This window comes from Apis mellifera, linkage group LG2 (genome assembly GCF_003254395.2).
Source record: "Apis mellifera strain DH4 linkage group LG2, Amel_HAv3.1, whole genome shotgun sequence".
Taxonomy (NCBI): Eukaryota; Metazoa; Arthropoda; class Insecta; order Hymenoptera; family Apidae; genus Apis; species Apis mellifera.
The window spans coordinates 15,155,502-15,182,821 of record NC_037639.1 but is presented as its reverse complement, the minus strand read 5'-3'; the positions used below and the strand labels follow the sequence as shown (position 1 = coordinate 15,182,821).

The window sequence follows — 27,320 nt, the reverse complement described above, 5'->3', positions numbered from 1 at the left end:
TTTTATTAAATAGATAAAAAAGTTTTAAACTTTTGATCACTTTTATATTTCAATATATTGTATTTTATTATTAATATAAATAATTCTGTTAATTGTTAAATTTTTGACATTGACATGATGATGATAATGATGATGATAATGATGATGATGATGATAATGGCAATGATGAAACTTCACAAGCAGGAACAAGAATTCGATCAATTCGAGATTGAAGTCCTTTCAATCGTTGAACTTGTTTCATTTCGCATTCAGAATTACTGTTGACATAATAATAAAAAAAAAAAAAATTTACAACTATATTTATAAAAAATCAAATATCAATCAATTAGAAATACTCACTAATTATTTTTGGTCGTAATTGGAACGTTTTCAATTTTAAAGTTGTAATTTTTCACAGATGGAGATGGTGGAGAATTAACAGGAGGAATATAAGTATTGTACGCATAAACTTTACCACGTAAGGTATCTTCAACGTACTTTTTTTCTGATGGTGATGAAGTACTACATGGAATGTCCAATGAAATTGGATATTCAATACGATGTGGCTGAATATACGTATCAGGAATCATTTTAAAATTCAGTGACACTGGTATTTTTTCCTCTTTTTGAGGTGATTTAGGCCCCTGAAATTTATTTTGTTACAAGTTATAACAAAGTTTTATTTTGTAAAATTAATAAATAGATATTTATTATTAATTTATTACTTCTATCTGAAAAGGTAATCGACGAGACGTAACGCAAGGTTCACCGTAAGTCACTATTTTAGCACCATTGTAATCTAAACTGTAACAGCTTTCCAAAGCACAAACTGAATAAACGATGAGAATCCAGGTTATCGTTTCTGAATTCATATCGATATTTTAAAATTCACAATTCAAAATGTAATTAAACTGTGTCCAACGATTTTACGTGCTTAATATACATATATTTCATACATATATTTATTAAAAACAATTGATCTTCCGGTTAATTACCAAATTAAACGATACATCGTATTATGCAATTTGTAAATATGTATAATTAATAAAGAGTAAAAAAGTATAAAATTTTTCCTAAAAATTTCGTAATTTTTGAACATGTTTGAACAAAGAACAGTATGAAATTTTTACTTGCGGAAGTAAACTGCGAAAATATTTGACAGTGAAATAAAACACGTACCGTTCTTTAAGAATTTTAAATATAACTGTTTTATATCAATCAGTATGGGAAGCTATAGATCGTTATTAAGGTTTATTATTTAAATTTAAATTTTATTTAAATTTTAAATTAAAACTTTCATACATACTTTATTGTATGATTTCGGCACATCTGATCTGAAACATTTCGTATGATTAATATAATTTAGTTTTTAATTTTATCATATTAAAAATATTAAAATAATCGTGATAGTGAAATAAAATAGAATGTTTATTTTATTTTGAATAAAATATATAAAAAAAATCGTGTAAAAAAAATAAAAAGAAAAACTTGAAGGAAATTATAATATATATATATATATCTTTCCCCATTTTTTATGTTATATTTTGATTAAAAAATTCTTCTTTTTTTTAAAATTTCATAAAATATTGATAGATTCACTTAAACTATGAAATTCAAAAAAAAAATATTATTTTGCTATAACAAACACAATTCTTAGAAGGAAAAATTCTTATTCTAATAAATTTTAAAAACAATAATGAAATATAATTTTATGTATTTTAATCATTTCAAATTTTAAGTGATTAAAATTTTAAAAATATTTATCTATTCAAAAATAATCTTTTAGATAATATATTTAATATATTATAATTATTCGAAAAAATAATTGTTTTTTAAAGAAAAAATATTCTTTTTTTTAATATTATGGCTATATTAACAATTTTTACGTTGTACTAAAATTATATAATTCAAATTTTTAACTTAAATAATTTAATTATTAAAAAAATAAAATAAAGTATTATTATATAATACATAATAATTATATGCTAATAATGATTAATTATTATAATAATTTTTATAAAACCCAATTATTAAAAAAACAAAATTATATTTTTAATATAATTTATTTTTATTATTATTATTATTATTATTATTATTATAAAAATATATAAAAATAATCAAATAATCAATAAATAATCAATAAATAATTATCTTGTTTAAATTTCATATAAACTTAATATAGATATTATATAGAAAATTTATTTCATTATTTGCTTATTTGATTTTTTTTAATTTCTTAAATATAAAATCAGTAATTCATAATTCAGTAATTCAAAATCACATAATTCATAATCACATAAATCACATAATTTTAAATAAATTTATTGATGAATATGAAAAGTAATATATGTATAAATGTAATAATAAAAGGTAGAATTAAAGATAAAATTAATATTACAAAAATTTCTTTATTACATAGATACATATTTATATAATTTAATCAATTCTTTCAGTTATGTATATACTAGTACAAATATTGTTTCCATTTATTAACAAAAAATGTACAATTTTAATGTAATTTGAAATTAAAAAATCAAATCTTGCATTATTTGATATATTATGTTGGACATGATTTAGATCCTGAAGAAGTCTGGAATTCCATATTTTCATTAAAAAGTTTTTCTTGCACTATTATTCTGCCTGGAATATAATCTGGTCTGGATGGTCCCAAAGATCCACATGGTTCTTCTTCATTATCATCAATTTTCATATTGCTTATTTCTTGATTATAATTTGTAGATTTTGGATAATTTGCATTTACTGGTGCATAGCCTAAATCTCTGTAAATAATTAGTGATATAGAATTAATAATAATTATTACATATTCTTTAATATTGGCAAGTGTGCATATAAGTATTAATAAAAATATTAATAATTTTAAGTCATTATTTTAAATCATTAAACTCTTTCTTACTTGTAAGTAATAAGACTTTCTGACATTTGATTAGAAGTTTCTTCTTGTGTTATACTTTCACGTTCAATTGCTTCAAGTTCTGCTAATTTAGCTTCTTCTTGTTCATCATAGGAACCAATAACAACAGTTTTTGGAGGTGCTAATTTTAATTCTACAACAGGTTTGTTAACTGTTATTAATTTTTCTTCTGCAATATCAAGAATTTGATTTTCATTTTTTACATCAGTTGGTAATGTTCTATGACCAAAAGATAATTTATCTTCTGGAACAAATTGTTTTCCTTGTCTATAAATTACATTTGGTGCACGAAGATTTTTGTATGCAAGAGTAAGAGAAACTGCATCTGCTGGCATTGCTGCTGGATATGAATTATGATCTTGAATTTCATCTGAAAAATATAATAATTTTTTTTTAATTTTTATATTTTATTAGAAATTACAATAATATATTTAATAATTATTAAACCTGTAATATAATCAAAACAATCCGAAGAAGTGCTGCTCATTTTTGAATATTGTTTTTGCCCATTTCCATTATTTAAATTAAAAATAGGTAAATTATTATACATTGCAGAATTTGTTTCAAAATTCATATTTCCATATAAATTAGATGTGCTAAATGATTTGGGATCAGAAGTAGATGTAATTTCAGTTTTTCCAATAGCTGTGTTTATACATGTTTCATAAGGAATTGAAGGAGGACAACATACAAGTTTACCAGGATAAGCTGGTGTAACTTTAGTTTTTTCTATTAATTTTCCACTATAAGGTTCTATATTAGGAAGAGGATAACATAAATCTCCAATTGGTGAAAATCTAAAGAAAAAAATTAAATATATAAGTTTTTATATAATTCTCGATTTTAAATATAATTTAAATTTTATCAGTTTTATAAATATTTATAATTTTATAAATTTATTAATAAAAAAAAAAACAAGTACCTAGGTGCAACATTGCCATTGAAATTATTAGAATTTTCCAAAGTTTCTAAATTTTGTTTAGATTCATTAGAATTGGTTGAACTTTCACTTTGAGTTTTTAAATTATTGTTATTGTATGTATTTTCAGTACATCCACAAGTACTGCTCTTTGAATCACTGTTACTTTGAGGAATAGAATTGCTATTACTTTGTGAATTAGAACAATCAATTTGACTACTTTTTGGATTTGCAGCATTCTTGATTTCTTGTGGTGATACATAATGTGTAGGCTTTGGTAATTTTGTAGCTTTTACAACAACCTCACTAGAAGTGCAAGGATTTGAACCTATGGACAATATAATTGAGTTATTAATCTTTAAAAATTATTGTATTACAATTAAATTTTCTAATTAATATTATATACCTTGTCCCAAACTACCGCATGTACATTCCTTATTTTGTACTTGAACTATTAGATATGCTATTGTTAAGATAAAAAGTGTATTCAATATTGAAGACTTCATACTGATGATTATCTTCTGAACATTCTGATTCATTCTTTTTTTGTAAACGCTTTATATATACAAAAAAATCTGAATTCAAAGATAAATTATGCAATTTAATAGCATATTGCGTTTCCTGTTATTTTTTAAAATACTATAAAAACTTCCTGTATTTTTAAAAAATGGGCATTTAAATAACTTTTGAATAGTAAATATATTTGATTAAATTTTTATGGTAATATAAACGAATATATATATGTATTGGATATAATTTAAATTACGATACAATATTTTTAATGAATTGAACGTTATACGTGATAATTTGATGAATCGGTATTTCCGTGTAACTTCCATGTTATTGTTTATATGTCGCGGAACAAAATATTATTAATTTAATTTTATTATTAATTTTCGATTTGGTATCAATGAAGACATTATTTTTTAATTAAGCATTTTATTATAAAATATGAATTGTCGTTTAATGAATACTGAAGACTTATTTATTTACATTTGTTATTCTATTATATAATAATATATTTACAGTTATATACAATACATTACATGTTTTTACATTTTATTTATTAAAAAAATCTGCTGCTCTTTGCCTTTGAAGAGGCAAATTAAGCAAATTATCAGTAAGAACAGAATCTTGACACCGTGTATTGCTGTTTTCAAGATGATTTTCAGATTTTAAAACTGTATTTATTCGTGGAGTGCTAGGTGTTCTGATACCTATTGATGGTGTTTTTAAAGATGATATTCTTCGTGGAGTTGGTGTACTTGCTATACGAAGTTTTTGAGTAGCTAATCTTCTAGCAGCTGGAGACATAGTACTCAAACGATCCATGGTTGATCTAGGTGATGGGCTAGATAAAAGAAGATAAAAATAGATAAAGAAAAATAAAAAAAAGAAGATAAAAGAAGATAAAAATCAATATAAATTTTTTAAACAATTAAATAACACAATAATACAATAAAATACAAATAATACAAGTATATTTACGTTGCTAATGATTTTCTTGCTGCTTCTAAAGCTTTATTTTTTCTATCTCTATGTCTTTCACCAGCTTTTTCTGCTAGTTGTAATGCAAGTTGCTCTCTTTTTGGAGGTTCTGCCATTCTAAACGATGGTCCTTGACTTGTTCTCAATAATGGTGTATCCCCTCCATCTAATCTAAATGGTGTACCTTCTATTTGACCCCATGTCATTAAAGGACTCTCACATTCTCCAGGTCTTGGACTTGGAGTTGCTACAAAGCTAAATCCATTTACTCTAGGTGTTGGATTTCTTACAATTTCTTTGCCATCAACTCCTATCTTCCCATCATTAGCTTTTGATTGATTTTTTGCTAATTCATTAATAGTTTCTTTATTTTGTTGTTCATTAAAAGGATTAATTCGAAGTCTTGTATTTTCATGTACTACTATTTGTTTTTTCTTAGCTAAATCTATTCTCTCATCAGGAGTTAATTCTACTCCATCAGGAACATACATAATATAATTTTTATTTTTATAATTCCAACTGTCTAATTGATTCTTGTTATCATTTTCAAGAGCCAATGTATCTGAATTTTTATCATTTTTCGATACTTTAGAATTCTCTTCAGCTTTATAAAGCCAAGCAAATTTAAGCTTTAGTCTTTTTTCTGCTTCAATCATCATCTCTTCGAAACTTGCATTATCTTCACTTGTATGAGTACTCAAATATGCATCTAATCCAGGTATAAGCTCTGTTTTGTCTTTATCTTTTATAATTTTATCAACAGGTGTATCTTTTGATTCTTTTGAAGATTTAAATTGTTCATCTTCTGATTCAATTTTATTCATAGGCGTTTCAAATGTAGCTGGACTAGCAGGTCTTTCAGTTGTTGGACGTCCTGAACTATATTTTTCATAAAGTTCTCTCATTCTTTTCACATCATTTTGTTCTAATGCATCTAAATATTGATTTTGTGCTTGAAGTTTATCTAAATGTGGAAAAAAATCTCTTTGAATAATTTCTCCCATCCTTTTTATATATGTATCTTCATCTAGGATTTTTGGTTGTACTTTTTTATGTTTTTTTGCAACCCCTAATGGTTTTTTAAATACAGCTAAGTCTTTCATATTTTTAGCTACTTCCAAAGCTTGAGATCCTGGAGTATCCATTGTTAAATTTAAAATATATGCTTAAAAAAAAAATAAAAAATATTAGTAATTAAAAGTAGCTAAAATATAATAAAAATAATTTATTATATAGATTAAACAATTGACACATACATTTGTAAAAAAATTAAGGTTATGTATTGGAACGTCTCTTAAACGTTTTCACTTTTAGATTTGAATTTAATTAGATTCATAGTTTATATTCATTTTTAGACTTAAATAAATTATTGCTAATAGTTTCAATCTTTTTACAATTGTTCATACACTTACAAATGTACACGTAACACATAGAACTTCAAACAAAAACACTACTTACAAAACAATTAGCACAGATGAAGTATAGGAAAGTATATCTATCATTCAAAACATTTTATATCATGCATCAAGATATTTTATCATTTTTAAAATTATGATTCATAATTTTTAAATCATAATTAGTAACGATTGGAATTGAAATTAAATTCCAATTTAAAATTATAAATAAAAAATAGCGAAAATATTACAGAACTATTATGGAATTTAAATGCCACCACTGTTGCCAAGCGATGCTTGCTTCAAAACACTCATATCATATATCAGAATATATGTTTTTTATAAAGTTGTTATTCTAAAAATACATTGTAAAGCCAAAAATGTAATATTTATATTCTTTATATTAAAGAATTTAAGGTATGTAAGTAAGTTTTGAAAGTAAAATGATGAATATTCAATTGATATATCATACTTTCTTCGAAGTCACGTGTTAAACCAAGTATAGACAAAGAAGGTAAATCCATATGTAAGAAGGATAAAAATTATAGAATTAGCGCCATCTTCAGAGTGACACACATAGAAAATAGTGAGAAAAGGATAAAGATATAGTAAGAATTGATTTAGTGCTATCTTTTGAGTTCCAAAAATCTTTTCAATATTGAATATTTTAATTTTTGCTCTGTTTTATTCTATTTTTGAAAAAATATCTTTTTAGCACTCAAAAAATGGTGCTAAAGGCCAATATTTATAATATCTTTATTCTTTTCTCACTTTTCTATCTTTTTTTTATGTGTTTCATTTGTGTTACTTTAAAGATAACGCTAATTTTTATTATATCTCTATCCTTTTCACACATTTTGCTTTCTTTGTTTATACTTGCTAAAGATATTTTTTCAAAAATATTCAATATTGTACTCCAATTTTTACTCTATTTTATTCTTTGAAAAAATATCTTTAATACTCAAAAGATGGCAATAAAGATCAATTCTTATTATATTTCTATCCTTTTTTTACTATTTTCTATTTTTTCTTTGTGTGTTCATTTGCAGTATTCTAGAGATGACGTTAATTTCACAATTTTTACTTTATCCTTTTTACATAGTTTGTTCTCCTTATTTGTTGTATACTTGTTTTACAAAATTTATGGAAATATTTGCGAATCAGAAAAATTATTTATTTATTATTATTTATGTATTTTTTATGAATTAAATATAATTCTTGCATTCTACTGCTTACTATTAGTCGTAAAGAGTGTATTTAAACATTAATTTTTGTATAATTAGTTATTTTATAAATGAAATATAAAATTAAATATTATAGGTTCATTTTATATCTTATCTCTGTAATTGTATCTAACCAACGAATGGTAATATATGTTTGCGTTTATTATCTGTGTCATGTGGCGCCACTGCATATCTGTTTACAGTTAGAATTTAATAAACTGATTTATTTATTATCGTCTTAATATATCGTTATTATATTGTGTATTTTACAATATTAGTGAATAATTTTTAATATATTTTAAACGCAACAGTTAATATTAAGAAAAATTATTTGTGATATTTTTTTATTTGGATTAAAAATTATAGAAACGCACTTGCAAAGAAAGAAATATGAAGAGAAACATTAAATTATTAAATAATTTTTTATTATTCTGTTATAAAATAAGATGTATTAAATACATATATATATATATATATATATATACATTTTTGTATAATATATCTTATAAATTATTTATGATTTTTTTTAAAAAATATAATTTTAGATTTCAAATTTAACAATAATTTTTACAAATGTTACAAAAATTATATAGTATAATGTTTAAAATATTAAATAGTAATAAGATTTTCTTTGCACAGTTATCAGTAAAAAATCAAAGAAAATAAAATATCAAGGCCGTTCGATGTGATCACATTACGCTGTACAATAGAAATTAAGAAAAATAGAAGTTCCATGGGGTGATTGACATACCGTGCAAGCACGGCCCTGGTTTTGGCCACTCAGTAAGTAGTTGAAGTGATATTTTGGTCGAGCTGGGACAGTGGGATGGGATATGATTGCCTTCTCGTATTGCCGTGGCTTGAGACATGGACTCTCGGAAGAAAAGAGGAAGAGAGACCGAGCAAAATGATCCGAGAGGCTCCGAGGTGTTGGAAAGGCACGATGAAAGACATATGAGGATTCCAGCGGCGAGATAGGATATGCCTGCCGACTCTCTCTCTCTATGTTACAGCGAAAATCTTTTGAGATTCACTTTATACGTATTACTTTTCTTTTGTCTGGTTTTTTTCGTAAAATTGGCAAGTATTGGATTGTGCCGAAAGAATTCTGTAAAAACATTTGATTCATTTATTCATTTTGATTAAGTGGTTTTATGTCAATTTTTTTTTCTTTTTTTTTTATAAAAAATATAATATAACTAAAAATATATCAATAGTGAATAAAATAAATTAAAGCCAACAAAATTTAACATAAAGTTTAAGCGGAGGATTGAAATTCTTGAAACTTTATAGAGCACGTGGTTCTTCGTGTCAACTTCGGGTGTAAGAAAGACGTCCTTCTATTTACGACATAAGGTAAACTTCTTTTAAGTCTTATGGTTCACGGTCAGTGTCTGTCTTCGGATACTTCGCTTGCTTGGACAGTTTTCATGGCGCTAACAGACATGTCCGTCTTTCTTCCTGTTTTCTTCCTACCATACATATTTCAATAAAATTAATTCTCATTATACATTCCAGGAAGTAATATATATACATATATATATGCGAGGAAAATAGAAAAAATAGAAATAGATAGTTTGCCATTTTGGCTCAAAATTAAATTTATGATCAAACCCAATTTTAAATCATATTTGTTCCAAGTTACTTGTCGACGTGCAATTAAGGAGGATGAGTCGACAACCGGTAATCTATAGTGATTTTATTATTGCTAATAAGTCTGTAGCATAAAGCTAATTATGCTCCTTACTTTTCAACATAATACATTATATCCAATGTTCAATTTCAGTTGGTGTATAATAAATTCCGTTTCTTTTTTGTTAACGAAATTTATTTTCTCTAAAATAAGACATTGTTTAATTCGAATTAATAATTCGAAACAATAAACGAGGTTATTTTAATCTAATTATTATTATTATTATTACACAACGTAAAATATTAAATTTTAATCGATTAAAACAAGAAAACATAAACTATTAATCTATGCTTCCCAGATTTAAATTCAATACTTAAATAAAAGACGAGTTACTTATGGTGCAAAAGAAGAGTGGTGATGACGAAGAAATTTAAGAAGTAGACAGAGACGAAGGTTGCAGACGTAAAGCATAAACAGTCGAGGTGCGATTTGACGCACGCTCGGGCCATCCAAGGCACATCTCGCTCGCTGAACGTACGCTTTAAGAATCCCGAAGAAGCGACCAGCCCGATGGCTGGAATCTGTAAATCTGTCATTGCAGCCATATTCGTGTGGCTGGTACCGCAGGATATGAACTTCTGCTCGTCGTATATGCCACCATCGTACGAGACTCTAGATCTACACGCTTCTCTTCTTTTGAGAGCTTTGCACCGAAACGGAAGCTTCTCCCTATTTCTCGAAATAACAAATATTCTTTTTGTCTTCACGAATTTTTTTTTACTTATACATATATATATATATATAAGTAATAACAAAATAGAAAAGTTTTCTTTCTCCATTTTCTTCATTTGCTACAAGATTTTGAAGGAAGAATTTTCTGATTATATTTAAATCTTCTATTGTTGATATAAATTTATTTAAATTAATGTTCACTTTTATATGAAACATCATAAGAAATAATTAAACCAAGGTACGTAGAAAAAAGTTGCACCATTGAATAATTGTTCATTCATTCACGCTTTTCAGAGTTTTAATCTATTTTTTTTTCTTCTTCTTTTAAGCGATCAATGAATGCTTGAGAGTGGAGTGCGGTTCTTGTCGAAGGTATAAAAAACCCTTTGGTTGTATCAAACTGCATGGAAACTATAAAAGCTCCTGGCAGTCGCTGCACGTATACGCAGTACTCCCTCTGGTAGCTAGCGATGACGGATTCATGGCCCGTGGGATAACGCAAGACCTCACCCCAAGATGTTTCGGTTTACGGATGCACGCTCTTCCTTGCTTTTTCTTCCTATTTCTCACCTTTTTTTTTCTTCTATCCACTGAGCGATTCATTTGTCGGTCTTTGATCCGTAACCAACAAGCTACTACCGGAAAATTAGCGAAATTTATTTAGTTGCTTTCCTTACCTTCCTATCTGTCATTTTATACTTCTTATTTCTTCAGTGCTACCTGTCATTTCGTCTCCTATGTATAGAATTTCATTCAGTAATAATAGTTTGAATGATCAAAGGAATGATCATGAGAAATGTATTTCAAAGTTCTTCTGAATTACTCATTCACTTTTTCTCTTCTTCAGGATTTAATTAAGAATTGATAACATATTGAACATTGGATTGAATATTGGAAAGCGGTAATTTTTTTTCCACATATATGTATCTCTTTTAATTGTCCATTTCTTATTATAGGTTTTACTCATTTAAAAGATTAATTTTTTATTTTTTTTTTTAGGCAAATTGATCAAATAATTATCATCTTCATAATCATAATTATGTTCATCAATTATCAATTATTATTGCAAAGGACGTTCCTTCAAATCAGTTTGAAAAACAAATCAGCAACGACAGATCAATTCCAAGTGAAGAAGAATGCCACCAGCAGCGCAGTGTCACCTAACCCCTGCCAGGGGTTAAGCTTCTATAGAGCTAGTACCTACGAGGAAGATGAAAGAATAAGCGAAGATAGGCCGACGGCCGCTTTTTATTACCGGCGCCGTCACGCGTCACCGATAAGCGCGGCCTTTCTGTAGCCGAAAAGTCTATGCTTGCACCGGTTCTTCCGAAACACGAGATTTCTTCTTTTTCCTCTTTACTTTTGCTCTTCCTATCGTATCCAGTTAAAAGAAAGTTCTATTTCTTTTACGAACGCGTGCTAAGAATCTTGAAACTTTGTCCAGCTATTCAACACGTTAAAATTATAATAATTATATCTATCTTTATCATTTCATTTATTCTAAATTAGAAAAGAATATTGAAAATATTGATTATCACTCGAATGTAATTTAATATTGATGTGAAATTTTGATTGATATATGTATATATATTAATTCAAAGAGAAATAATTATTCTGTCTTTGTTCAAATTTTTATTTCTCTTTGCAAAAACATGCGCAGATTACGAACGACCGTGTTTTGTGAATGCACGAGGGAAGATGTTCACCAAGAGTCATTAAGGATATGGTATACTGTAATATGTTTACACAACGAGCTTCTTCGCGTCGCCATCAATCATGGTGCACGTCGGTCTATCCGTTTTTCTACGCTTAGGAACCGACAAACTGCTACCTCGCTTTGTTGGCATTAGTTTGTCATTTCTAGCAATCTTGATGTCAAAATTATGCACCACGTTCATTTAGTGAACGTTTACCAAAATCATTTCCAGTAGCCATTTGGTAAATTTCTTTGACAAATTTTGACTTCAGAAACAAAAAAAAAAAAGAAAGGAAAAAAGGATAGATTAAGAAAAAGAAGTTTTGTGTGTATAGAAGGGAATTAGGAAGAGAGGATATTCGTAAGAGATTGTGAAATAATTAACTGTAAACTCTGAATATTTGGTATTAAGATTTTTCTTTTTTTTTTCATTTTCATATATAAAGCTCTTATTTTTCTTTTTTTTTTTTTTTAATATGTTGTTTAACATAAGCAAGGCAAAAAAGTTTCGAAACACAATGGTACACATGATACTTGTCGAATAATTTATTAAGGCACTTAATAGCCGAGTTTCTCTCATGGGTTGTCACGGTGCGTTTACTTTCCCGTCTTGGCTCGAGAGCGTTTTAAGCTCGTTTGGCATTTCAGACACCCTGTATAAATAGATGCACTTTGCTCCTACAAAAGGCACTTTCTTTTTCGACTGGCTCGCTACGGACCTACGACACTAACCGATTTGTATCACGCAATTTTATCATCGTGAACACCAGTCAATCTTTTATTACATACATACATATATATATATATATATATATATATAAAATATATATCTTCACAAGATCCTCCAGTAAATCATTTGTATAATATAATTTTTCGTAAATCTTATAAATATTCTAATATAATATGAATCGTTTATAAGTATCTTTAAATAAATAGAGGTTATATTTATAATAACGATATAACGTTTACAACGATCATTTACCCGAGGATCTTGAATCTCGAGAAATATAATAAACATATATTTCCATACAAACCTGATAAGACATTTACGTTGCATTACGTGTATAATTTAAATAACTCTATATCCTTAAACCTAATTTACATTACATCTTTGATACAAACATTCGAACGAATGTTTCTCATTTATTTATCCTTATGTATCTTATTTTAAACGTAACTCGTTTAAAAATTAACTCGTAATATAAATTCATCCGTTCTTCGTGTAAAAACTTATCTTCTATCACCTGACGCGTTATCACGTTACTTTGGCATCGATCGAGAATCAATTAATTTTCTCCAATTTTAATAACTCTACTCCCTTCTTAATCTTTTCTTCCTTCCTTCCTTCCTTCTTTTTCTTTTTCAGCTTCGAAACGATTTGATAGATAATTATTTATCCACTACTCGAACTACGATCACAAATGATTCACAAATTTCACCGTGTCATTTTTCTCGGGGAAAAATTTTGAGGAGGGGGAGAAAGGAAGGGAGGAAAATTCGAATTACCGTGGCCCGTGGTACAATGATGGCCCGGGATGAGAATGATGAGGATAGTGGATGGAATTCATGTGCGCAGTCGCGCCATGTTGTCCATGGTGTCCCGCGTACGGCCAAGGCCCGGCTGCTGTAGCTCCGTAAAATTGATGATGCTCTTGGCCCGCCGATATGCTTGGAATTTGCACCGTGGGTATAGCGTTTACGTAGTTGGACGACAAAACGCCGCCACTTCCTGTCGCGGCCCTCTTCGCCGGATTTTGCATCCCCGGAACAACGGCGACCGGCTCGCACTCGTCCGACTCGCAATCCCGAAAACCTTTCGCGAACGGGTTGCTCGCGATCTTGAGCTGCGTGATGCGATGATTCTGATACGCGGTGACGGCTGTGAATCGTGTCTCCGGGAACGTGAACGTTTTGAAATTCTCGGTCCGTGGATCGGGGGCAGAGCCGGGCGGCGAAGGTGCTACCACGACGTGGCAACGTGGCTGATATCGATGCATCGAATTCAAGATTATCTGCAAAAACAATCGATGAATCGAATTTATTACAATTGTTATATAAGATTTCCTCTTTTGCAGGAAATCGTAATGCGTGCATGATTGTGGCGATGTGTAATGATAATGAAAAAAAAGAAAGAGAGAGAGAGGAGAAAAGGAGAAGAGGAAAAAAAAAGGAGAGAGAGAAAAAAGAGAGGAGAAAAAAAAAGGCACACACGTGAGGATCTTCCTTCTCCGAGAGAGGAAGGACTACCGCAGGGGGGCGGTCACAATGTTTGACAGCCACAAGAGACTCGGTGACTAATTAGTGTAAAAACTAACCTCCTCCTCCCCCCGATTTTCTTCAGCAATCCGACACCCTCGTCCTTCCTCTTGCACACACTTACCGCGGCATATGCTAGGGCATGTGTTTCTTTGAATACACGGAAAAAGGAGTGCTGGGTAGGGAGGGGGAGGCAGAAAGAGAGAAAGAAGAGTCATCCTCACAATGCGTACGGTGTGTGTGGCCTAACCTCTAAAATCTCTTTGGACGATTGCGATTTTTCCTCCTTTTTCTTTTGTTCTTTTTTCCTCTTCTTTCTTTTTTTCTTCTCTACTTTTTATTCGTTAACATCATTCGATCACACGTTTCTTCTTAAATATATATATATCTTTTTTTTTCTTGTTAAAAAGTTTAAAGCGATAACATTCGAATAGTTACTGTTCACTCGCTTTGAGAATACGAAACCGCCAATTAAGAGAGTGAAATCGTTAAGCGTTTCAACGCTGAATTCCAATTTTTTTTTTTTTTTTTTATAAAACCCGATGGTACGAGTTTTCGAGCGCAATTAAGGGAACAAACTGTTCCATAGCGCGTGAAGGAAGGGATCCCTTTTCTCCACGAGTCAAAATTTTTTCCGCGTGCAAAGCAATAAATTTTCGTGTGGAACGCGAGCTACAAAGCTTTTCGTATTTTGACAGTGCGCAGTGTTCACAAAATAAAATCCGTCCGATCAAAACAATCTCGTGTTTATCTCGCGTTTATCTTTTTCGTCGAATAATAATTTATGTGTGAAATTTCTATTCTTTTTTTTTTCTTTTTATAAGAATTATTAAACTCGTAAGTAATATAAATCGAATTTTCGAATATATCTATCGTTAAAATTTAAAATCGATATTGATTCGATATTGGTTTAGAATAATCCACGATACGTCGTATCACCAAATGCTCGTGCAAATTTTGAAATAAATGGATCAGGACCAACAGCAACCAAATTGATATCAATCCCGAGAGGATGAATCGCGACATCTTCGTTCAGCGATCAGAATCGAATGGTTTTGAATCGCACCGTCGTCCTTTTCACCGATCAAATAAACTTGACTGAATCGATCTACGATGAATTCGTTAATCAGCATGCCAATACCGATTCATCGTACGCCGAATCATTTTATTTGCAACACTTGCCTGACACGTATGAATTTGGCACGAATACATAGGAACGATTATTTTTGGCGCAGCACTGCAGGTGCATTAGGACACAATGAAGAGGAACGAGGGTTAAGAAGAAGAGTCTTCCCCGAGTGTTCGATGTTACAGAGTGAAAAAAAAGAAAAGAATGATAAGAAAAATTTACTTTTCACTTTTTTCATACTCTTGCTCTGCGTATATCTATCCTGTAACGTACGAGTAAATTTTTCCATTCGAAATAATTCGATTCGATTCGATGAATTATATAAATTTAATTACCGATAATTTTTGAAACGTAGAAGTAAATTTTTCTATTCAAAATAATTCGATTCGAATAATATAAATTTGGTATAAATTTGGTAAATTTTTCCGATCGAAATAATTCGATTCGATTCGATGAATTACATAAATTTAATTACCAATAATTTTTAAAACGTAGAAATAAATTTTTCTATTCAAAATAATTCTATTCGAAAAATATAAATTTGGTTTATCGATAAAAACTTTTGTAACATACGAGTAAATTTTTCCATTTCGAAATAATTCGATTCGATTCGATGAATTATATAAATTTAATTACCGATAATTTTTGAAACGTAGAAGTAAATTTTTCTATTCAAAATAATTCAATTCGAATAATATAAATTTGATTATCGATAAAAACTTTTGTAACGTACGAGTAAATTTTTCTGATCGAAATAATTCGATTCGATTCGATGAATAATATAAATTTAATTATCGATAATTTTTGAAACGTAGAAGTAAATTTTTCTATTCAAAATAATTTGACTCGAATAATATAAATTTGATTACCGTTAAAAACTTTTGTAACGTGCGAGTAAATTTTTCCGATCGAAATAATCCGATTCGATTCGATGAATTATATAAATTTAATTACCGATAATTTTTGAAACGTAGAAGTAAATTTTTTTATTCAAAATAATTCTATTCGAATAATATAAATTTGATTATCGATAAAAACTTTTATAACATAGGAGTAAATTTTTCCAATCGAAATAATTTGATTCGATTCGATGAATTATATAAATTTAATTATCGATAATTTTTGAAACGTAGAAGTAAATTTTTCTATTCAAAATAATTTGATTCGAATAATATAAATTTGGTTTATCGATAAAAATTTTTGTAACGTACGAGTAAATTTTTCCGATCGAAATAATTCGATTCGATTCGATGAATAATGTAAATTTAATTATCGATAATTTTTGAAACACAGAAATAAATTTTTCTATTCAAAATTATTCTATTTGAAGAATATAAATTTGGTTATCAATAAAAACTTTTGTAACATGCGAGTAAATTTTTCCGATCGAAATAATTCGATTCGATTCGATGAATAATACAAATTTAATTATCGATAATTTTTGAAACGTAGAAATAAATTTTTCTATTCAAAATAATTCTATTTGAAGAATATAAATTTGGTTATCGATAAAAACTTTTGCAACGTGCGAATAAATTTTTCCGATCGAAATAATTCGATTCGATTCGATGAATTATATAAATTTAATTACCGATAAAAAAAGGTTTCACAAAACGAAATTTTACATTTTCCCGCATGGCGTATTTATAAATTTCCCGCGGAGTGAAAAATTCTTCCACGCTGGCAATCCTTTTCGAAAGTCGTAAACACGTCGAAATCGTTTCGCCGTCTTTTTCCCAGGCTTCTACGGTTTAGTTTATATTACATATGTTTACGTTACTTTACGGTGCGGTACAGTTTCCATTGCCGTTCTTCGTGGCGACAGGAGAACAGGATTAATAAGGCGCGGACAAGAGAAGATCTAAAGAGTATACAAAGTGAGAGGTGTGCTCGGTGTAGAAATACGACTAAAGCTAATGATAGACTTCTGATATTAGCGATCACAACTTTAAACCGCCACCAACTCGTACGAGCCCGTGCACGCAGATACGTAGGAATCAATGAAACAACCGATTTGTCGAATCCCCTTGATCGTGATTTTATCCCTGAAAATTATATCCATTTATCACGGAAAGGATTCTGAAGGAAGCACGGAGTCAATGACTCGTTGGCCACGCGGTAATGTTCCATCTGCCAACAAGGCATAAATCTGAGGAACGTGTTAAAACAATTATTGCTACTAATTACTCGTAAGACTATAATAGCTTCTAATGGAACCATATCTCATTGTCGTACTTTGTAACATCGTCCATTCAACAGTAATTTTTTTCGTTTGTTCGATTCGAACTTGTTCGAAAAAAACAAATATATATATATATATATATATATATATATATATTTATATATATCAAAAAACGAAGCTTGGTCATTTTACGATTTACTTAAGGATGGAAGAGAAAGAAGGAGGAGACATAAAAAGACGAATTATCTCATAAAAATTAACAACGTGTCGGTCCCACCGTTGTAATTGCTCGCGGTAGACAGGCTCGTATCTCAGGTCAATTAAGACGAACTCGTCCGTAAACGACAAACACATGGAACGCGATACCGCCGTGAAAACTTCTCTCGCTGTCCCTCGTTCTATTTTATTGCGCAGGTGTTTCTCCAATTTTAACGCGCGTTAAAAACCATTGTTCCGAATCGATTTCCAGATCGAGTTTAGAAATATTTTCAACATTCACACGCGACGAAATTTAACGTTTTTAAAAAAGAAAAATAAAATATTTCAATTTCATCGACTTACGTGCCCGTTGTCGTCGAGTTGATTATTGGTTAGTTTCAACTTGTCGAAGGAGACCGGTTGTTTCATCCAGTGAGCCCCGCTCGCGGGGCTGTCTGGGTGTACGTGAATCCTCGGTGGTGAGACCGGATCGGCTCGGCCAGCAACCACCCAAGCGCTGCTGTGGAAAGCGTATCTGTACCTCTTGTCATCGCAAGGTACGAAATCCATGACGAGGAGGTAATCGGTGGCGGGATCCAATCCGAAGAATCGACACTGCGAGCATTAAATATTTATATTACGCATAAGAGTAACTTTTACACCGCTCTCCGTGAAACGCCACTGACGTACTACGGCCGAAGTCGCTCTATATGATATGCTACACTGACATTACTAATAACCGACTATATACTCTCTGCATAACATACCGCGTATTGTACGTATTGTACGACGAGCGACTCGTGTTATTGTATTTTATCGAGTGTCTCTCTCTCGAAACATAACATCGGTATTTTCTTTCCTCGCGCATAATATCGTTATTAATAACAATTTTATTATTATTTATAATTATATTATTCGAGTTCCAAAGTGTAATTAAATAGCTATCCCGTTTAGAAGTGGGTATAAATATATCCCGTTTCGAGGAAATATTTTTGTTTTCTTTCTTCATAAACACAAGGTCACGCAATATCGATTTTTCTCGCAATACAACCGTTCGGTCCGGTTGAAAAAGGATGAAATACCTGGAAAGTGGGAAACATCCTTCTTCCAGCTTTAGTTACGATCATCTCGGTCCCCAATTGATGAAACTCTTCCCAAAGTGGTTTCGCTTCGAGGGCGGCCCCCGCGCCTACAAGGGCGGGGTGAAGAGGCCTCTTCGAGCAAATCTCCGTCTCCGACGAATTCGCGCCGTTCTCGGCCGGATGATGATCGCCGTGATGATGATTGTTGTTGTTGCTGTCGTTGCTGCGTGGCTCGACGGCGGTCGACGCGGACGTGACGGGAGTGGGATTCGCGGGCTGGCCTGTCAACGCGGATTGCCCCTTCGACATATTCGGGCTTCGGGATCGCTTCACCCTTCCCGCCGATTGTAAACATGCTAAATAACGATGGCAACGATTAATTAAAAGGAAGGGAGGGAGGAGGGGGAGAGGTGGGGAGGGAAAAAAGTTTCGAAGGAACAAATTGACATTACCTTCCATCTGTTGCATAGGGGACGGTAAATTCGACGTCATAGGTTGACCGTGCTGGCTTTGATGATGAGAAATCCATTGTTGGTAGCAACAATCGGCGGTGATGTCGTGTCGTTGATCATACTGCTGTTGCATCTTCGTACTCGCGACTCTCGCATCAATGAAACGATAAGCGTAAACTCCTTATTGTAAACTGTTATTCGAATTTTTTTTACAACAAAAATTTTTATTCAGAAAAAGTAAGAAGAAACTTCCTCCCCTTGATCTCGATCGCGCACAAAATTTTTCACAAAATTACAACACACAATCCTTTTCGAGCACTTGTATCAATCTTTCTTCTCATTTCTTTTCTTTTCTTTTCCTTCCTTCTCTCCTGCAGAGCACTGTTTTCCTTCCGTGGGGGGGAGAGCGGGGGGAGGGGAGGGCGGGGAGGGCGGAACTTTCAAACTTTGTCGTTCGATTCGCATAAAACAATCGCGCGCGAGAAAAGAAATAAAAAATAAAATAAGGAGAGAGAGATTGTTTGTAGGGAGCTCGTTCGTCGAGACGAGACGAGACGAGAAAAAGAACGGAAAGGAAAGATTGGAAAAGGGAATGAAAAAGGAAATCGGCGGAGCGGAGATTCGTAGAATGCTTATCTTTCGTGACCGCTCATTAAGCGTTTTCAAGGCAATCAGCGGAGGCTCGAGATCCTTGGGCGAAATATCAGTGGCGGTTGCTCGACATCCCGGGCGACGGGATCTCACACCTCTCGTCAACAGGGCTTGTCCTCACCTCGGGATCCGGACGCTGACAAGGCGCTTAAAGCCGCGGCGTTGAACGGCGCGGGGCATCGGATGAATCAGAAAGAACTCCCCCGAGTCGACTACATCTCTCCGGCTTATCATCGGCACATCACTCTCCGATCTATACGCCCTCCTCCTCCCCCCCCCCTCCTTTTCCACAGAAATCTCCTCCTCTGCGTTCTCGCCGGTTTCTCCACTCCGCGAAGTGGTGAAACCTCGATCGAGCAAGGAGGAGGAGGAGGGGGAAGGATCGGAAGGAAGGGAAAGTTTTTACGAGGGAGGAGGGGTCTCCCGAGGATCCTCCTCCGCTAGCGGACACCCACGCCGGCCTCAACTCGCGCTCGGTACGGGACGGTAGCGGAGCACATCCTCTTCCTCCCCGTAAGCCCCGAAGTAGCGCCGAAAGGCGGAGTCTTCGTGGACGAAACACACCGTACGCGAGCGCACCGCTCGTCAGGGGCGAGGCACGCGCCTCGCGTACCTCGCGGCTACGTGTTGTACTTAATTTCCAGCGAAACTAATAATCCCGTTTGTAAGAAAAGAGTCGAGTTTCGACTTGTTGTCGTCCTCTCTCGCCCTCCCCTTCCCTCCTCGCAGAGATCCTTCCGATCCTTTCCTCCCTCCGCTCCACTTTTCTTTGTAAACAAAGAAACAAACGTTCACAATTGATTTTAATTTAATTTAATCGATCGATCCATGTATTTTTCTATCCCCGATTTTACTATCTGATGATCTTTTTGTTAAAGTTGATCAATCTCGAAAGAAAACTTAAGAATTAAGAATTTAAAAGTTTTATTGCTTGGTAAAAATTTGTTTCTTTTTTTTTTTTCGATACATAGTACTCACTCTAAGAGAATGTCGTTAAGTACAAACTGTTTTGAGATTATTATTTAATCGATAAATTGTGTATATATATATATATGTATAGTTCTATTGTTTGTTTTAATTCTATTATCAATTTTGAAGGATAAATGTTCATTTAAGAATCTATTTTGAAGATTTTTTTTTACGTTCATATTTTATATAAATTTCGAGTAATATCTTCTTATAGTGAAGTGTAATATAATTCTAGATTATACATGTATTTGTTACTTTGACATTGTTCTAAACCGATCTAACAAACTGTTAAAATATCGAAAAATAATTAAACGGTGTATTTCGTTGAAAATGGATAAAATTGTACAATTAAGTATGAATTTTATTATTCGCAACATTGTATCAATAGTATACCAATAGGATTTCAAATATATGTACAAAAAGTTATAAGTGAAGAAAATTAGAAGATGAACACTCTATAAAGTATGAATATGTATATCAAAGGCTCAAAGATATATATATATATGTTAGAGTATGAATGAGAGAACAAAAAATGGTGAATGAGTTTTTTTTTTTTTTTTTTTTTCGTGAATTTTATTTATAAGATAGAAATTAATGTACAAGTACAAGGGGAGGCAGACATGATAGGTGTTTGTTACGCTGATTTTTTTTTTTTTTTTTACAGAACAGTAATCTTATAATGATTTCTTCTTATATACGATATTCGTACCTGTGACATCACTGAAAAATCGTTCTATGATCTACATACATGATACACGAGAAAAAAACGTGTCAAGAGAATGAACAAGACTGATAACAAAATATAAATATATGTGCATGAAATTAGTGAAATTATTCTCAAAAAAAGGGACCGTTAATGTTTATATCAGGGGGATTATTTTATGATAAAATCCTTACAAATCGGGGTTTCTTCTTATATTCCTTGTTTTTTTTTTTTTTTTTTTTTGAATCTTATGTATACATATATATGCATAACTTTGCTACTTGCATTATACACATTTACAGCCTATTCTTAAATTAGCTCTATAATTTCCTCCCAGAAATTAGTAACCACAATGGCATCATGAAGAATCCAATGAAACTTCACGAATACAATACTTTTATATATGTCATAAATTTATTCTGGCATACATAAGGTATAAGTAAAGAATATATATATATACATAATTATATTGGATATATAAATATTATATACATATATTCTTTCATAAGTCTTTTATCTTTTATTTTCTTTTCTTGTTTTTAAAAATATTCATTGAAATTGATTTCCACTGAACAGCTAAAACATTCTGTATTTCTTTTTTTTTTTTTTTTTTTTTTGCGGTTTATAAAAATTTAATTACAAAAGCACATTCTACAAAAACGGTCTCTTTACGAAAGTCGTATCTGTATGTCACTTACAAATTTTGTGCAATTTACAGAATAAATGTAATAAAGCCAAATTTACGTATCACATTTAAAATATTCGTCAAAAACCACTATATTCGATATTATGTATAATATATTAATAATCTCATTGATAAGGTAAGTATGCATGCCATCGAAGCAAGGAATGGCATAATAAAATTGCCTCTTAAATTGTATCAATTGTACCATGCCATATTCTTTAATCAGTGATATCGCAAATGATCTCTAAATTGTTTATTCTACAAAAACATCGAGGAAAATATTAAGCAAAGAATCAAGAATCAACGTGCCAAGAAGTCTCCTTACAGTTTGGAATAATATATTCTTCTAATAGAATTTCATAATAGCTGTGACGAATTTCTAGTCTATAATCTTGAGTAACTGAATTTATTTTAATTTCTTTATAGACACTCATTTAATAACTTCTTTTTTCTTTTGGTTTAAACTGTTCTATTAATGAAGAACTTTTTTTTTTTCGCTTAGCAAACTATGCCCCTCCAGATTTTTTTTCTCTTTTTTCTTTTTTACTTAAAATGTGATCGTTAATGTATGAGCGGAATACAAGAATAAATTCGAAAATAATATGGTAATAGCGTTGATAATAGTAATAGCGATACTAGGAGAAATAATAACAATAACATCTTTTCTCTTACAGGAAATTAATGTCTTAAAAGACTATGGGTTTTAAGGGAGTTATTTTAAAGTTCTAAACATTGCATTCAAAAAAAAAAAAAAAAAGATGAGAAACAAATCTAAGGACTTCACTTCTTCTTGCTTTTGTTATTTCCACCACCTCGCGGGGGTGTCACTGGTCTATTTGCGTTCAAGCCTCCATACGTTAATTTTTTCTTGTCGGCTGGTTTTAGAATTTGGAAACTACACATTAGAGTTTCATCTACGGACATCATAGCTCCAGCATTATCGAACTCGCCACAATAATTTGGTGCCGAAAACAAGGTAACTAACTGTCTCTTTGCGAAAAATTCATAGCCATCTTCTACTACCTAAAATTTTTTTTTTTTTAAATTTTTCAATTTTTTAATCAGTAGATCACAAAATTATAAATATCATTTATAAATTACTAATATCTCGTGAAATTGAATAATTAGATTTAAAAAGTAAGATTTTAATAAGTAATATATTAAAACTAAAGATATTGTATACTATAAGTACCTGATGGGCGCGACATATGAGGTCAAAATCATGTTTATGTAAAAATTTGGCAACGACTTCAGCTCCAAATGTAAACGATACGCCACGATCATTTTCTCCCCAACCCATTGTATCTTTGTCTGGATCAGACCATAATAAATCACACAATAAGCCTTGATCAGGTACATCTGTTGGTCGCATGATACGTCTGATCTGTTCCATATTTTGTAGATCTGGACTAAGGCCACCATGGCAACAAAATATTTTTTCATCAACTATTGCTGCGACAGGTAAACAATTGAAACAATCCGTAAATGTTTTCCATAATTTAATGTTATAACGTCGTTTACCTAAGTAAATATTACAATGTAAACATTAATATTTATATATTTCAAAATAATAAATTATATTTAAATGCATTTTCTTACATTCATCATAAAATCCATATATCCTATTAATGGATGCACATTCATGATTTCCACGAAGTAAGAAAAAGTTTTCAGGATATTTGATTTTATAGGCAAGAAGGAGACAAATTGTCTCTAAAGACTGTTTTCCTCTATCAACATAATCTCCTAGAAATAGATAGTTGCTTTCTGGTGGAAATCCACCATATTCAAATAGTCGTAATAAATCATAATATTGACCATGAATATCACCTTAAAAATAATTTTAAATATTTATATTTTAATCAAATAAAAAAAATAAGACTTAAATTATAACACAAAATTAAAATTTACCACATATTTTAAGTGGTGCTTCAAGTTCTAACAGAATAGGTTGCGATAGAAAAATTTCACGTGACTTCAAGCAGAGTCCTTTTATTTCTCCTTCTGTCAATTGAACATTTTTTCCTGGCCTGGCTCCACGCACTAAAAGATTAAAGTTTCTTTGCTTAACGATACTTGCTCTGATCAAATTTATCTTCTATAATTTTTATTATTATTATTAATTTATTCTTTCCACTATATAAACAAATATTAAAATTTATACTTAATTTAAACAATAATAATTAATATACTATTAAAAAATAACCTTTCAAATAAAGAAATAAATAATAATTACTATACTGAAAAATATAAATTAAATATCTAATATGTACGTATTCATTTACTTGTCTATAATAAGGAATTAAATTTTTTGTTTATAACGGTAATATTGAAAATTTTAAAACAAATTTTTCAATAATAATTTCATTTATTAATATATTTTGAAAATATATAAACAAATAATACAGAAAAAGAGAGACAATATTAAAAACGTCGAGATACATGGCAGTAATCGTGTAAAATACTGACGAAAATGTTCGAAAATTAATAACTTCTATTACGCAGTGTTAATCTTATTTTATGTAAACAAGCAACTGCTAGTTCATTTAGAATATTTCAAATCGGTTATATTTAAAGAAAATTGCGTAATCGATCAAAGAAAACAGATAAGTAGAAGAAGATAAAAAATAGTTTAAAAAAGATAAAAGACATAGTATCTTCGAAAAAATATTCATCCGAGTTGTAAAATATATGTATGGAAAAAGTATAACAAAGGGTGACGCGGGCGACAGTTTGTCTCATTACACCCCCCCTCAAGGAGGGCAAATGAGTAGCTTTACCTTCCAAGAGCCGAGCTATGATGTTGTCAATATTAAGTTTATCAGATTCAGCCATCGGGCCGTGGTTTTGTGCGCGTCCCGGGCTTTACACGGAGTACCTTCTTTTAGGGATGACCTTTGATTTTCGTGGATTTCACTACTGTGGCACACAGCACTCAATTGCATTCGCGGTTTCGGACAATGTACCCGCAATGGCCGCCCGGACAACCGCGCACTCCACTCCCTTTTACCCCCTCTACAAGTTCGAGCTCTTCTTATTCGATAAATTTCGATCGCTCGATTTATCGAACGTAATATGTATATATTCGTAAATATGTGTATATACTAAATTTGTGAACTTTTATAAAAAAGGAAAAATTCATAATTCTAATATTTTCTGATAATTAATTAATAAAATAATAATTTTCAATTATAATTGAAATAAAAAATTTATTTCAGTTATTAAATAATTTATTTGTATAACAATTAGAAATAATTAAATATAATAAATTATTTGTTTCATGTGTGGTTTCAAGTAAAATAAATATAAATGAAACTAAATATAGGGAAATTTTCTGATAAAATTTATCGTTAAATTCCCTATATCATTTAAAGTTATCTCATTTTTTGAAATATTTATTTTAATAAATTCATAAACGATACATTTATAAATAATTTTATTTAAATTAAAAATATTCTAAAAATATTTCGGCATGTACTTTTTATACAATAGAAAACAGTGGTTGTAAATGCTTAACATATACCTATGAATTATCATGGAGGGCTATTATACAATATCACGGTTTACTATTAAACAGGTTGAATTGGCGGTATTTATCAAGTGATTGTATAATTTCTTTTTCAAAACTGATAAAAAATGCCAGAAAACGTGGTAAATATAATATTTTGTTTTTTATAATCCCATATCATTGTTATTAATGTATTAATAAATAAATTTACTATAATTATTTAATTAAAATTTTTCAAATGACGCTATAGGTTATATTGTCGCGTCTATTTAGAAACAAAACAGTATATCGTTCATGTATCTTCATTTCGCTTAAAAAATATTTAATTTTTATCAATTAAGAATTAATAGTATCTTCGATTATATAATTTTTTATATTTTTCAATCTATAAATTATTTTTTATTAATTTATAGATAAATGGAGATCATGTTGATGTAAAGAGTGCGAATTGTGAAGCTCAAGATAATGATGAAGATAACAATGAAGCAGATGTACATTTTGAGCCAATAATTTCTTTGCCATTAATAGAAGTTTCCAATAATGAAGAAGATGAAGTTGAAATGATAAAAATGTAAATCCTTATCCTTTTATGAATTATTAACATATGTATATATTGTAAATTTTATTATATATTTATATTGTTTATAGGAGAGCAAAATTATATCGTTATGATTCTTCTAATAATCCAGCAGAATGGAAAGAACGTGGTACTGGAGAAGTAAAATTATTAAGACATAAAACAAAAAATACAGTAAGAGTTGTAATGCGTAGAGATAAAACACTTAAAATTTGTGCTAATCATTTTGTAACTCCTTGGATGGAATTGAAACCTAATTGTGGTAGTGATAGAGCATGGGTATGGAGTGTACTTGCTGATTATGCAGATGAACAACTTAAGCCAGAGCTACTTGCTATAAGATTTGCAAATGCAGAAAGTAAATATATTATTAATGAATAAATATAAATAGAAAACATAAACATTTTAAATACTAATTATTAATGATATTTTTTATTATAGATGCAACTGTTTGGAAAGAAGCATTTGAAAAAGCAAAGAAGATAGTGGGATCTGAATGTGAGATATATGCTGGAAAAAATAACGCAGAAGAAAAACATGTTGAGAGTGATAGTGAACCTTCTAGTGATGTAAGTTATAGTGAAAGTACTGATAATGAAGAACAAGATAAATTGGCTGAAGGAGATTTAAAAATTAAAGATAATGAAAAAGTGGAAACTTCTGAGAAACAAGTAAAAGATGAAGAAAGTATGGACAAAGTGTCTAAAGGACTTGAGCAATTGCAAGTTGAGGATGAGAAAAAGTAAAAGTAAAATTTACATCTCTGAATTAGAGATGTTATTTATAAGTGCACATTCCAACATAAACATACATCTATGCATATGTTTAATATTTGATCAGTGAATTTAATGTAGGGAAATATTTTAACAACAACGTTAATAGATGAGTTAAACAAATTTTCAATATTTATACAATCGTTATATGTTGTCTGT

The 27,320-nt window shown here is 30.4% G+C and overlaps 5 protein-coding genes and 1 long non-coding RNA gene across 8 annotated transcripts; 2 read left to right on the top strand and 4 right to left on the bottom strand.

Moving 5' to 3' along the window:
- Position 1: 1 nt before the first annotated feature.
- Positions 2-1,672, bottom strand: LOC724555. Its single transcript, XM_026439305.1, has 3 exons — positions 705-1,672; positions 340-623; positions 2-257 (listed from the first exon to the last, which is right to left on the bottom strand). The coding sequence occupies exons 1-3, from the start codon at positions 849-851 to the stop codon at positions 89-91; spliced, it is 600 nt and encodes a 199-aa protein (XP_026295090.1). The 5' UTR covers positions 852-1,672; the 3' UTR covers positions 2-88.
- A 775-nt stretch (positions 1,673-2,447) lies between these two features.
- Positions 2,448-7,214, bottom strand: LOC412314 (rho GTPase-activating protein gacU). The gene is made up of 8 exons (XM_016918022.2): positions 6,777-7,214; positions 5,319-6,483; positions 4,893-5,181; positions 4,237-4,387; positions 3,834-4,158; positions 3,359-3,708; positions 2,894-3,281; positions 2,448-2,759 (listed from the first exon to the last, which is right to left on the bottom strand). The coding sequence occupies exons 2-8, from the start codon at positions 6,461-6,463 to the stop codon at positions 2,537-2,539; spliced, it is 2,871 nt and encodes a 956-aa protein (XP_016773511.1). The 5' UTR covers positions 6,464-6,483; positions 6,777-7,214; the 3' UTR covers positions 2,448-2,536.
- A 1,345-nt stretch (positions 7,215-8,559) lies between these two features.
- Positions 8,560-10,844, top strand: LOC102656232. Its single transcript, XR_411276.3, has 4 exons — positions 8,560-9,291; positions 9,454-9,618; positions 9,927-10,538; positions 10,630-10,844. It is a non-coding gene; the product is annotated as an uncharacterized LOC102656232 (long non-coding RNA).
- A 2,504-nt stretch (positions 10,845-13,348) lies between these two features.
- On the bottom strand, positions 13,349-21,395 carry LOC552311 (T-box transcription factor TBX10). Of its 2 annotated transcripts, none has more exons than XM_026446483.1 (4): positions 19,296-21,395; positions 18,844-19,199; positions 18,125-18,376; positions 13,349-14,008 (listed from the first exon to the last, which is right to left on the bottom strand). In XM_026446483.1, the coding sequence occupies exons 1-4, from the start codon at positions 19,426-19,428 to the stop codon at positions 13,499-13,501; spliced, it is 1,251 nt and encodes a 416-aa protein (XP_026302268.1). In that variant the 5' UTR covers positions 19,429-21,395; the 3' UTR covers positions 13,349-13,498. The 2 variants fall into 2 exon arrangements, with proteins under 2 accessions (XP_026302268.1, XP_026302269.1); XM_026446484.1 differs by having other exon boundaries at positions 18,844-19,177.
- A 100-nt stretch (positions 21,396-21,495) lies between these two features.
- Positions 21,496-25,320, bottom strand: LOC409430 (serine/threonine-protein phosphatase alpha-2 isoform). Its single transcript, XM_392943.7, has 5 exons — positions 25,084-25,320; positions 24,215-24,346; positions 23,903-24,133; positions 23,496-23,824; positions 21,496-23,326 (listed from the first exon to the last, which is right to left on the bottom strand). The coding sequence occupies exons 1-5, from the start codon at positions 25,136-25,138 to the stop codon at positions 23,084-23,086; spliced, it is 990 nt and encodes a 329-aa protein (XP_392943.3). The 5' UTR covers positions 25,139-25,320; the 3' UTR covers positions 21,496-23,083.
- A 475-nt stretch (positions 25,321-25,795) lies between these two features.
- LOC412315 (ran-specific GTPase-activating protein) lies at positions 25,796-27,217 on the top strand. Of its 2 annotated transcripts, none has more exons than XM_006568809.3 (4): positions 25,796-25,951; positions 26,225-26,382; positions 26,460-26,746; positions 26,830-27,217. In XM_006568809.3, the coding sequence occupies exons 1-4, from the start codon at positions 25,940-25,942 to the stop codon at positions 27,132-27,134; spliced, it is 762 nt and encodes a 253-aa protein (XP_006568872.1). In that variant the 5' UTR covers positions 25,796-25,939; the 3' UTR covers positions 27,135-27,217. The 2 variants fall into 2 exon arrangements, with proteins under 2 accessions (XP_006568872.1, XP_395776.1); XM_395776.5 differs by having other exon boundaries at positions 25,800-25,954.
- The last annotated feature ends 103 nt before the right edge of the window (positions 27,218-27,320 follow it).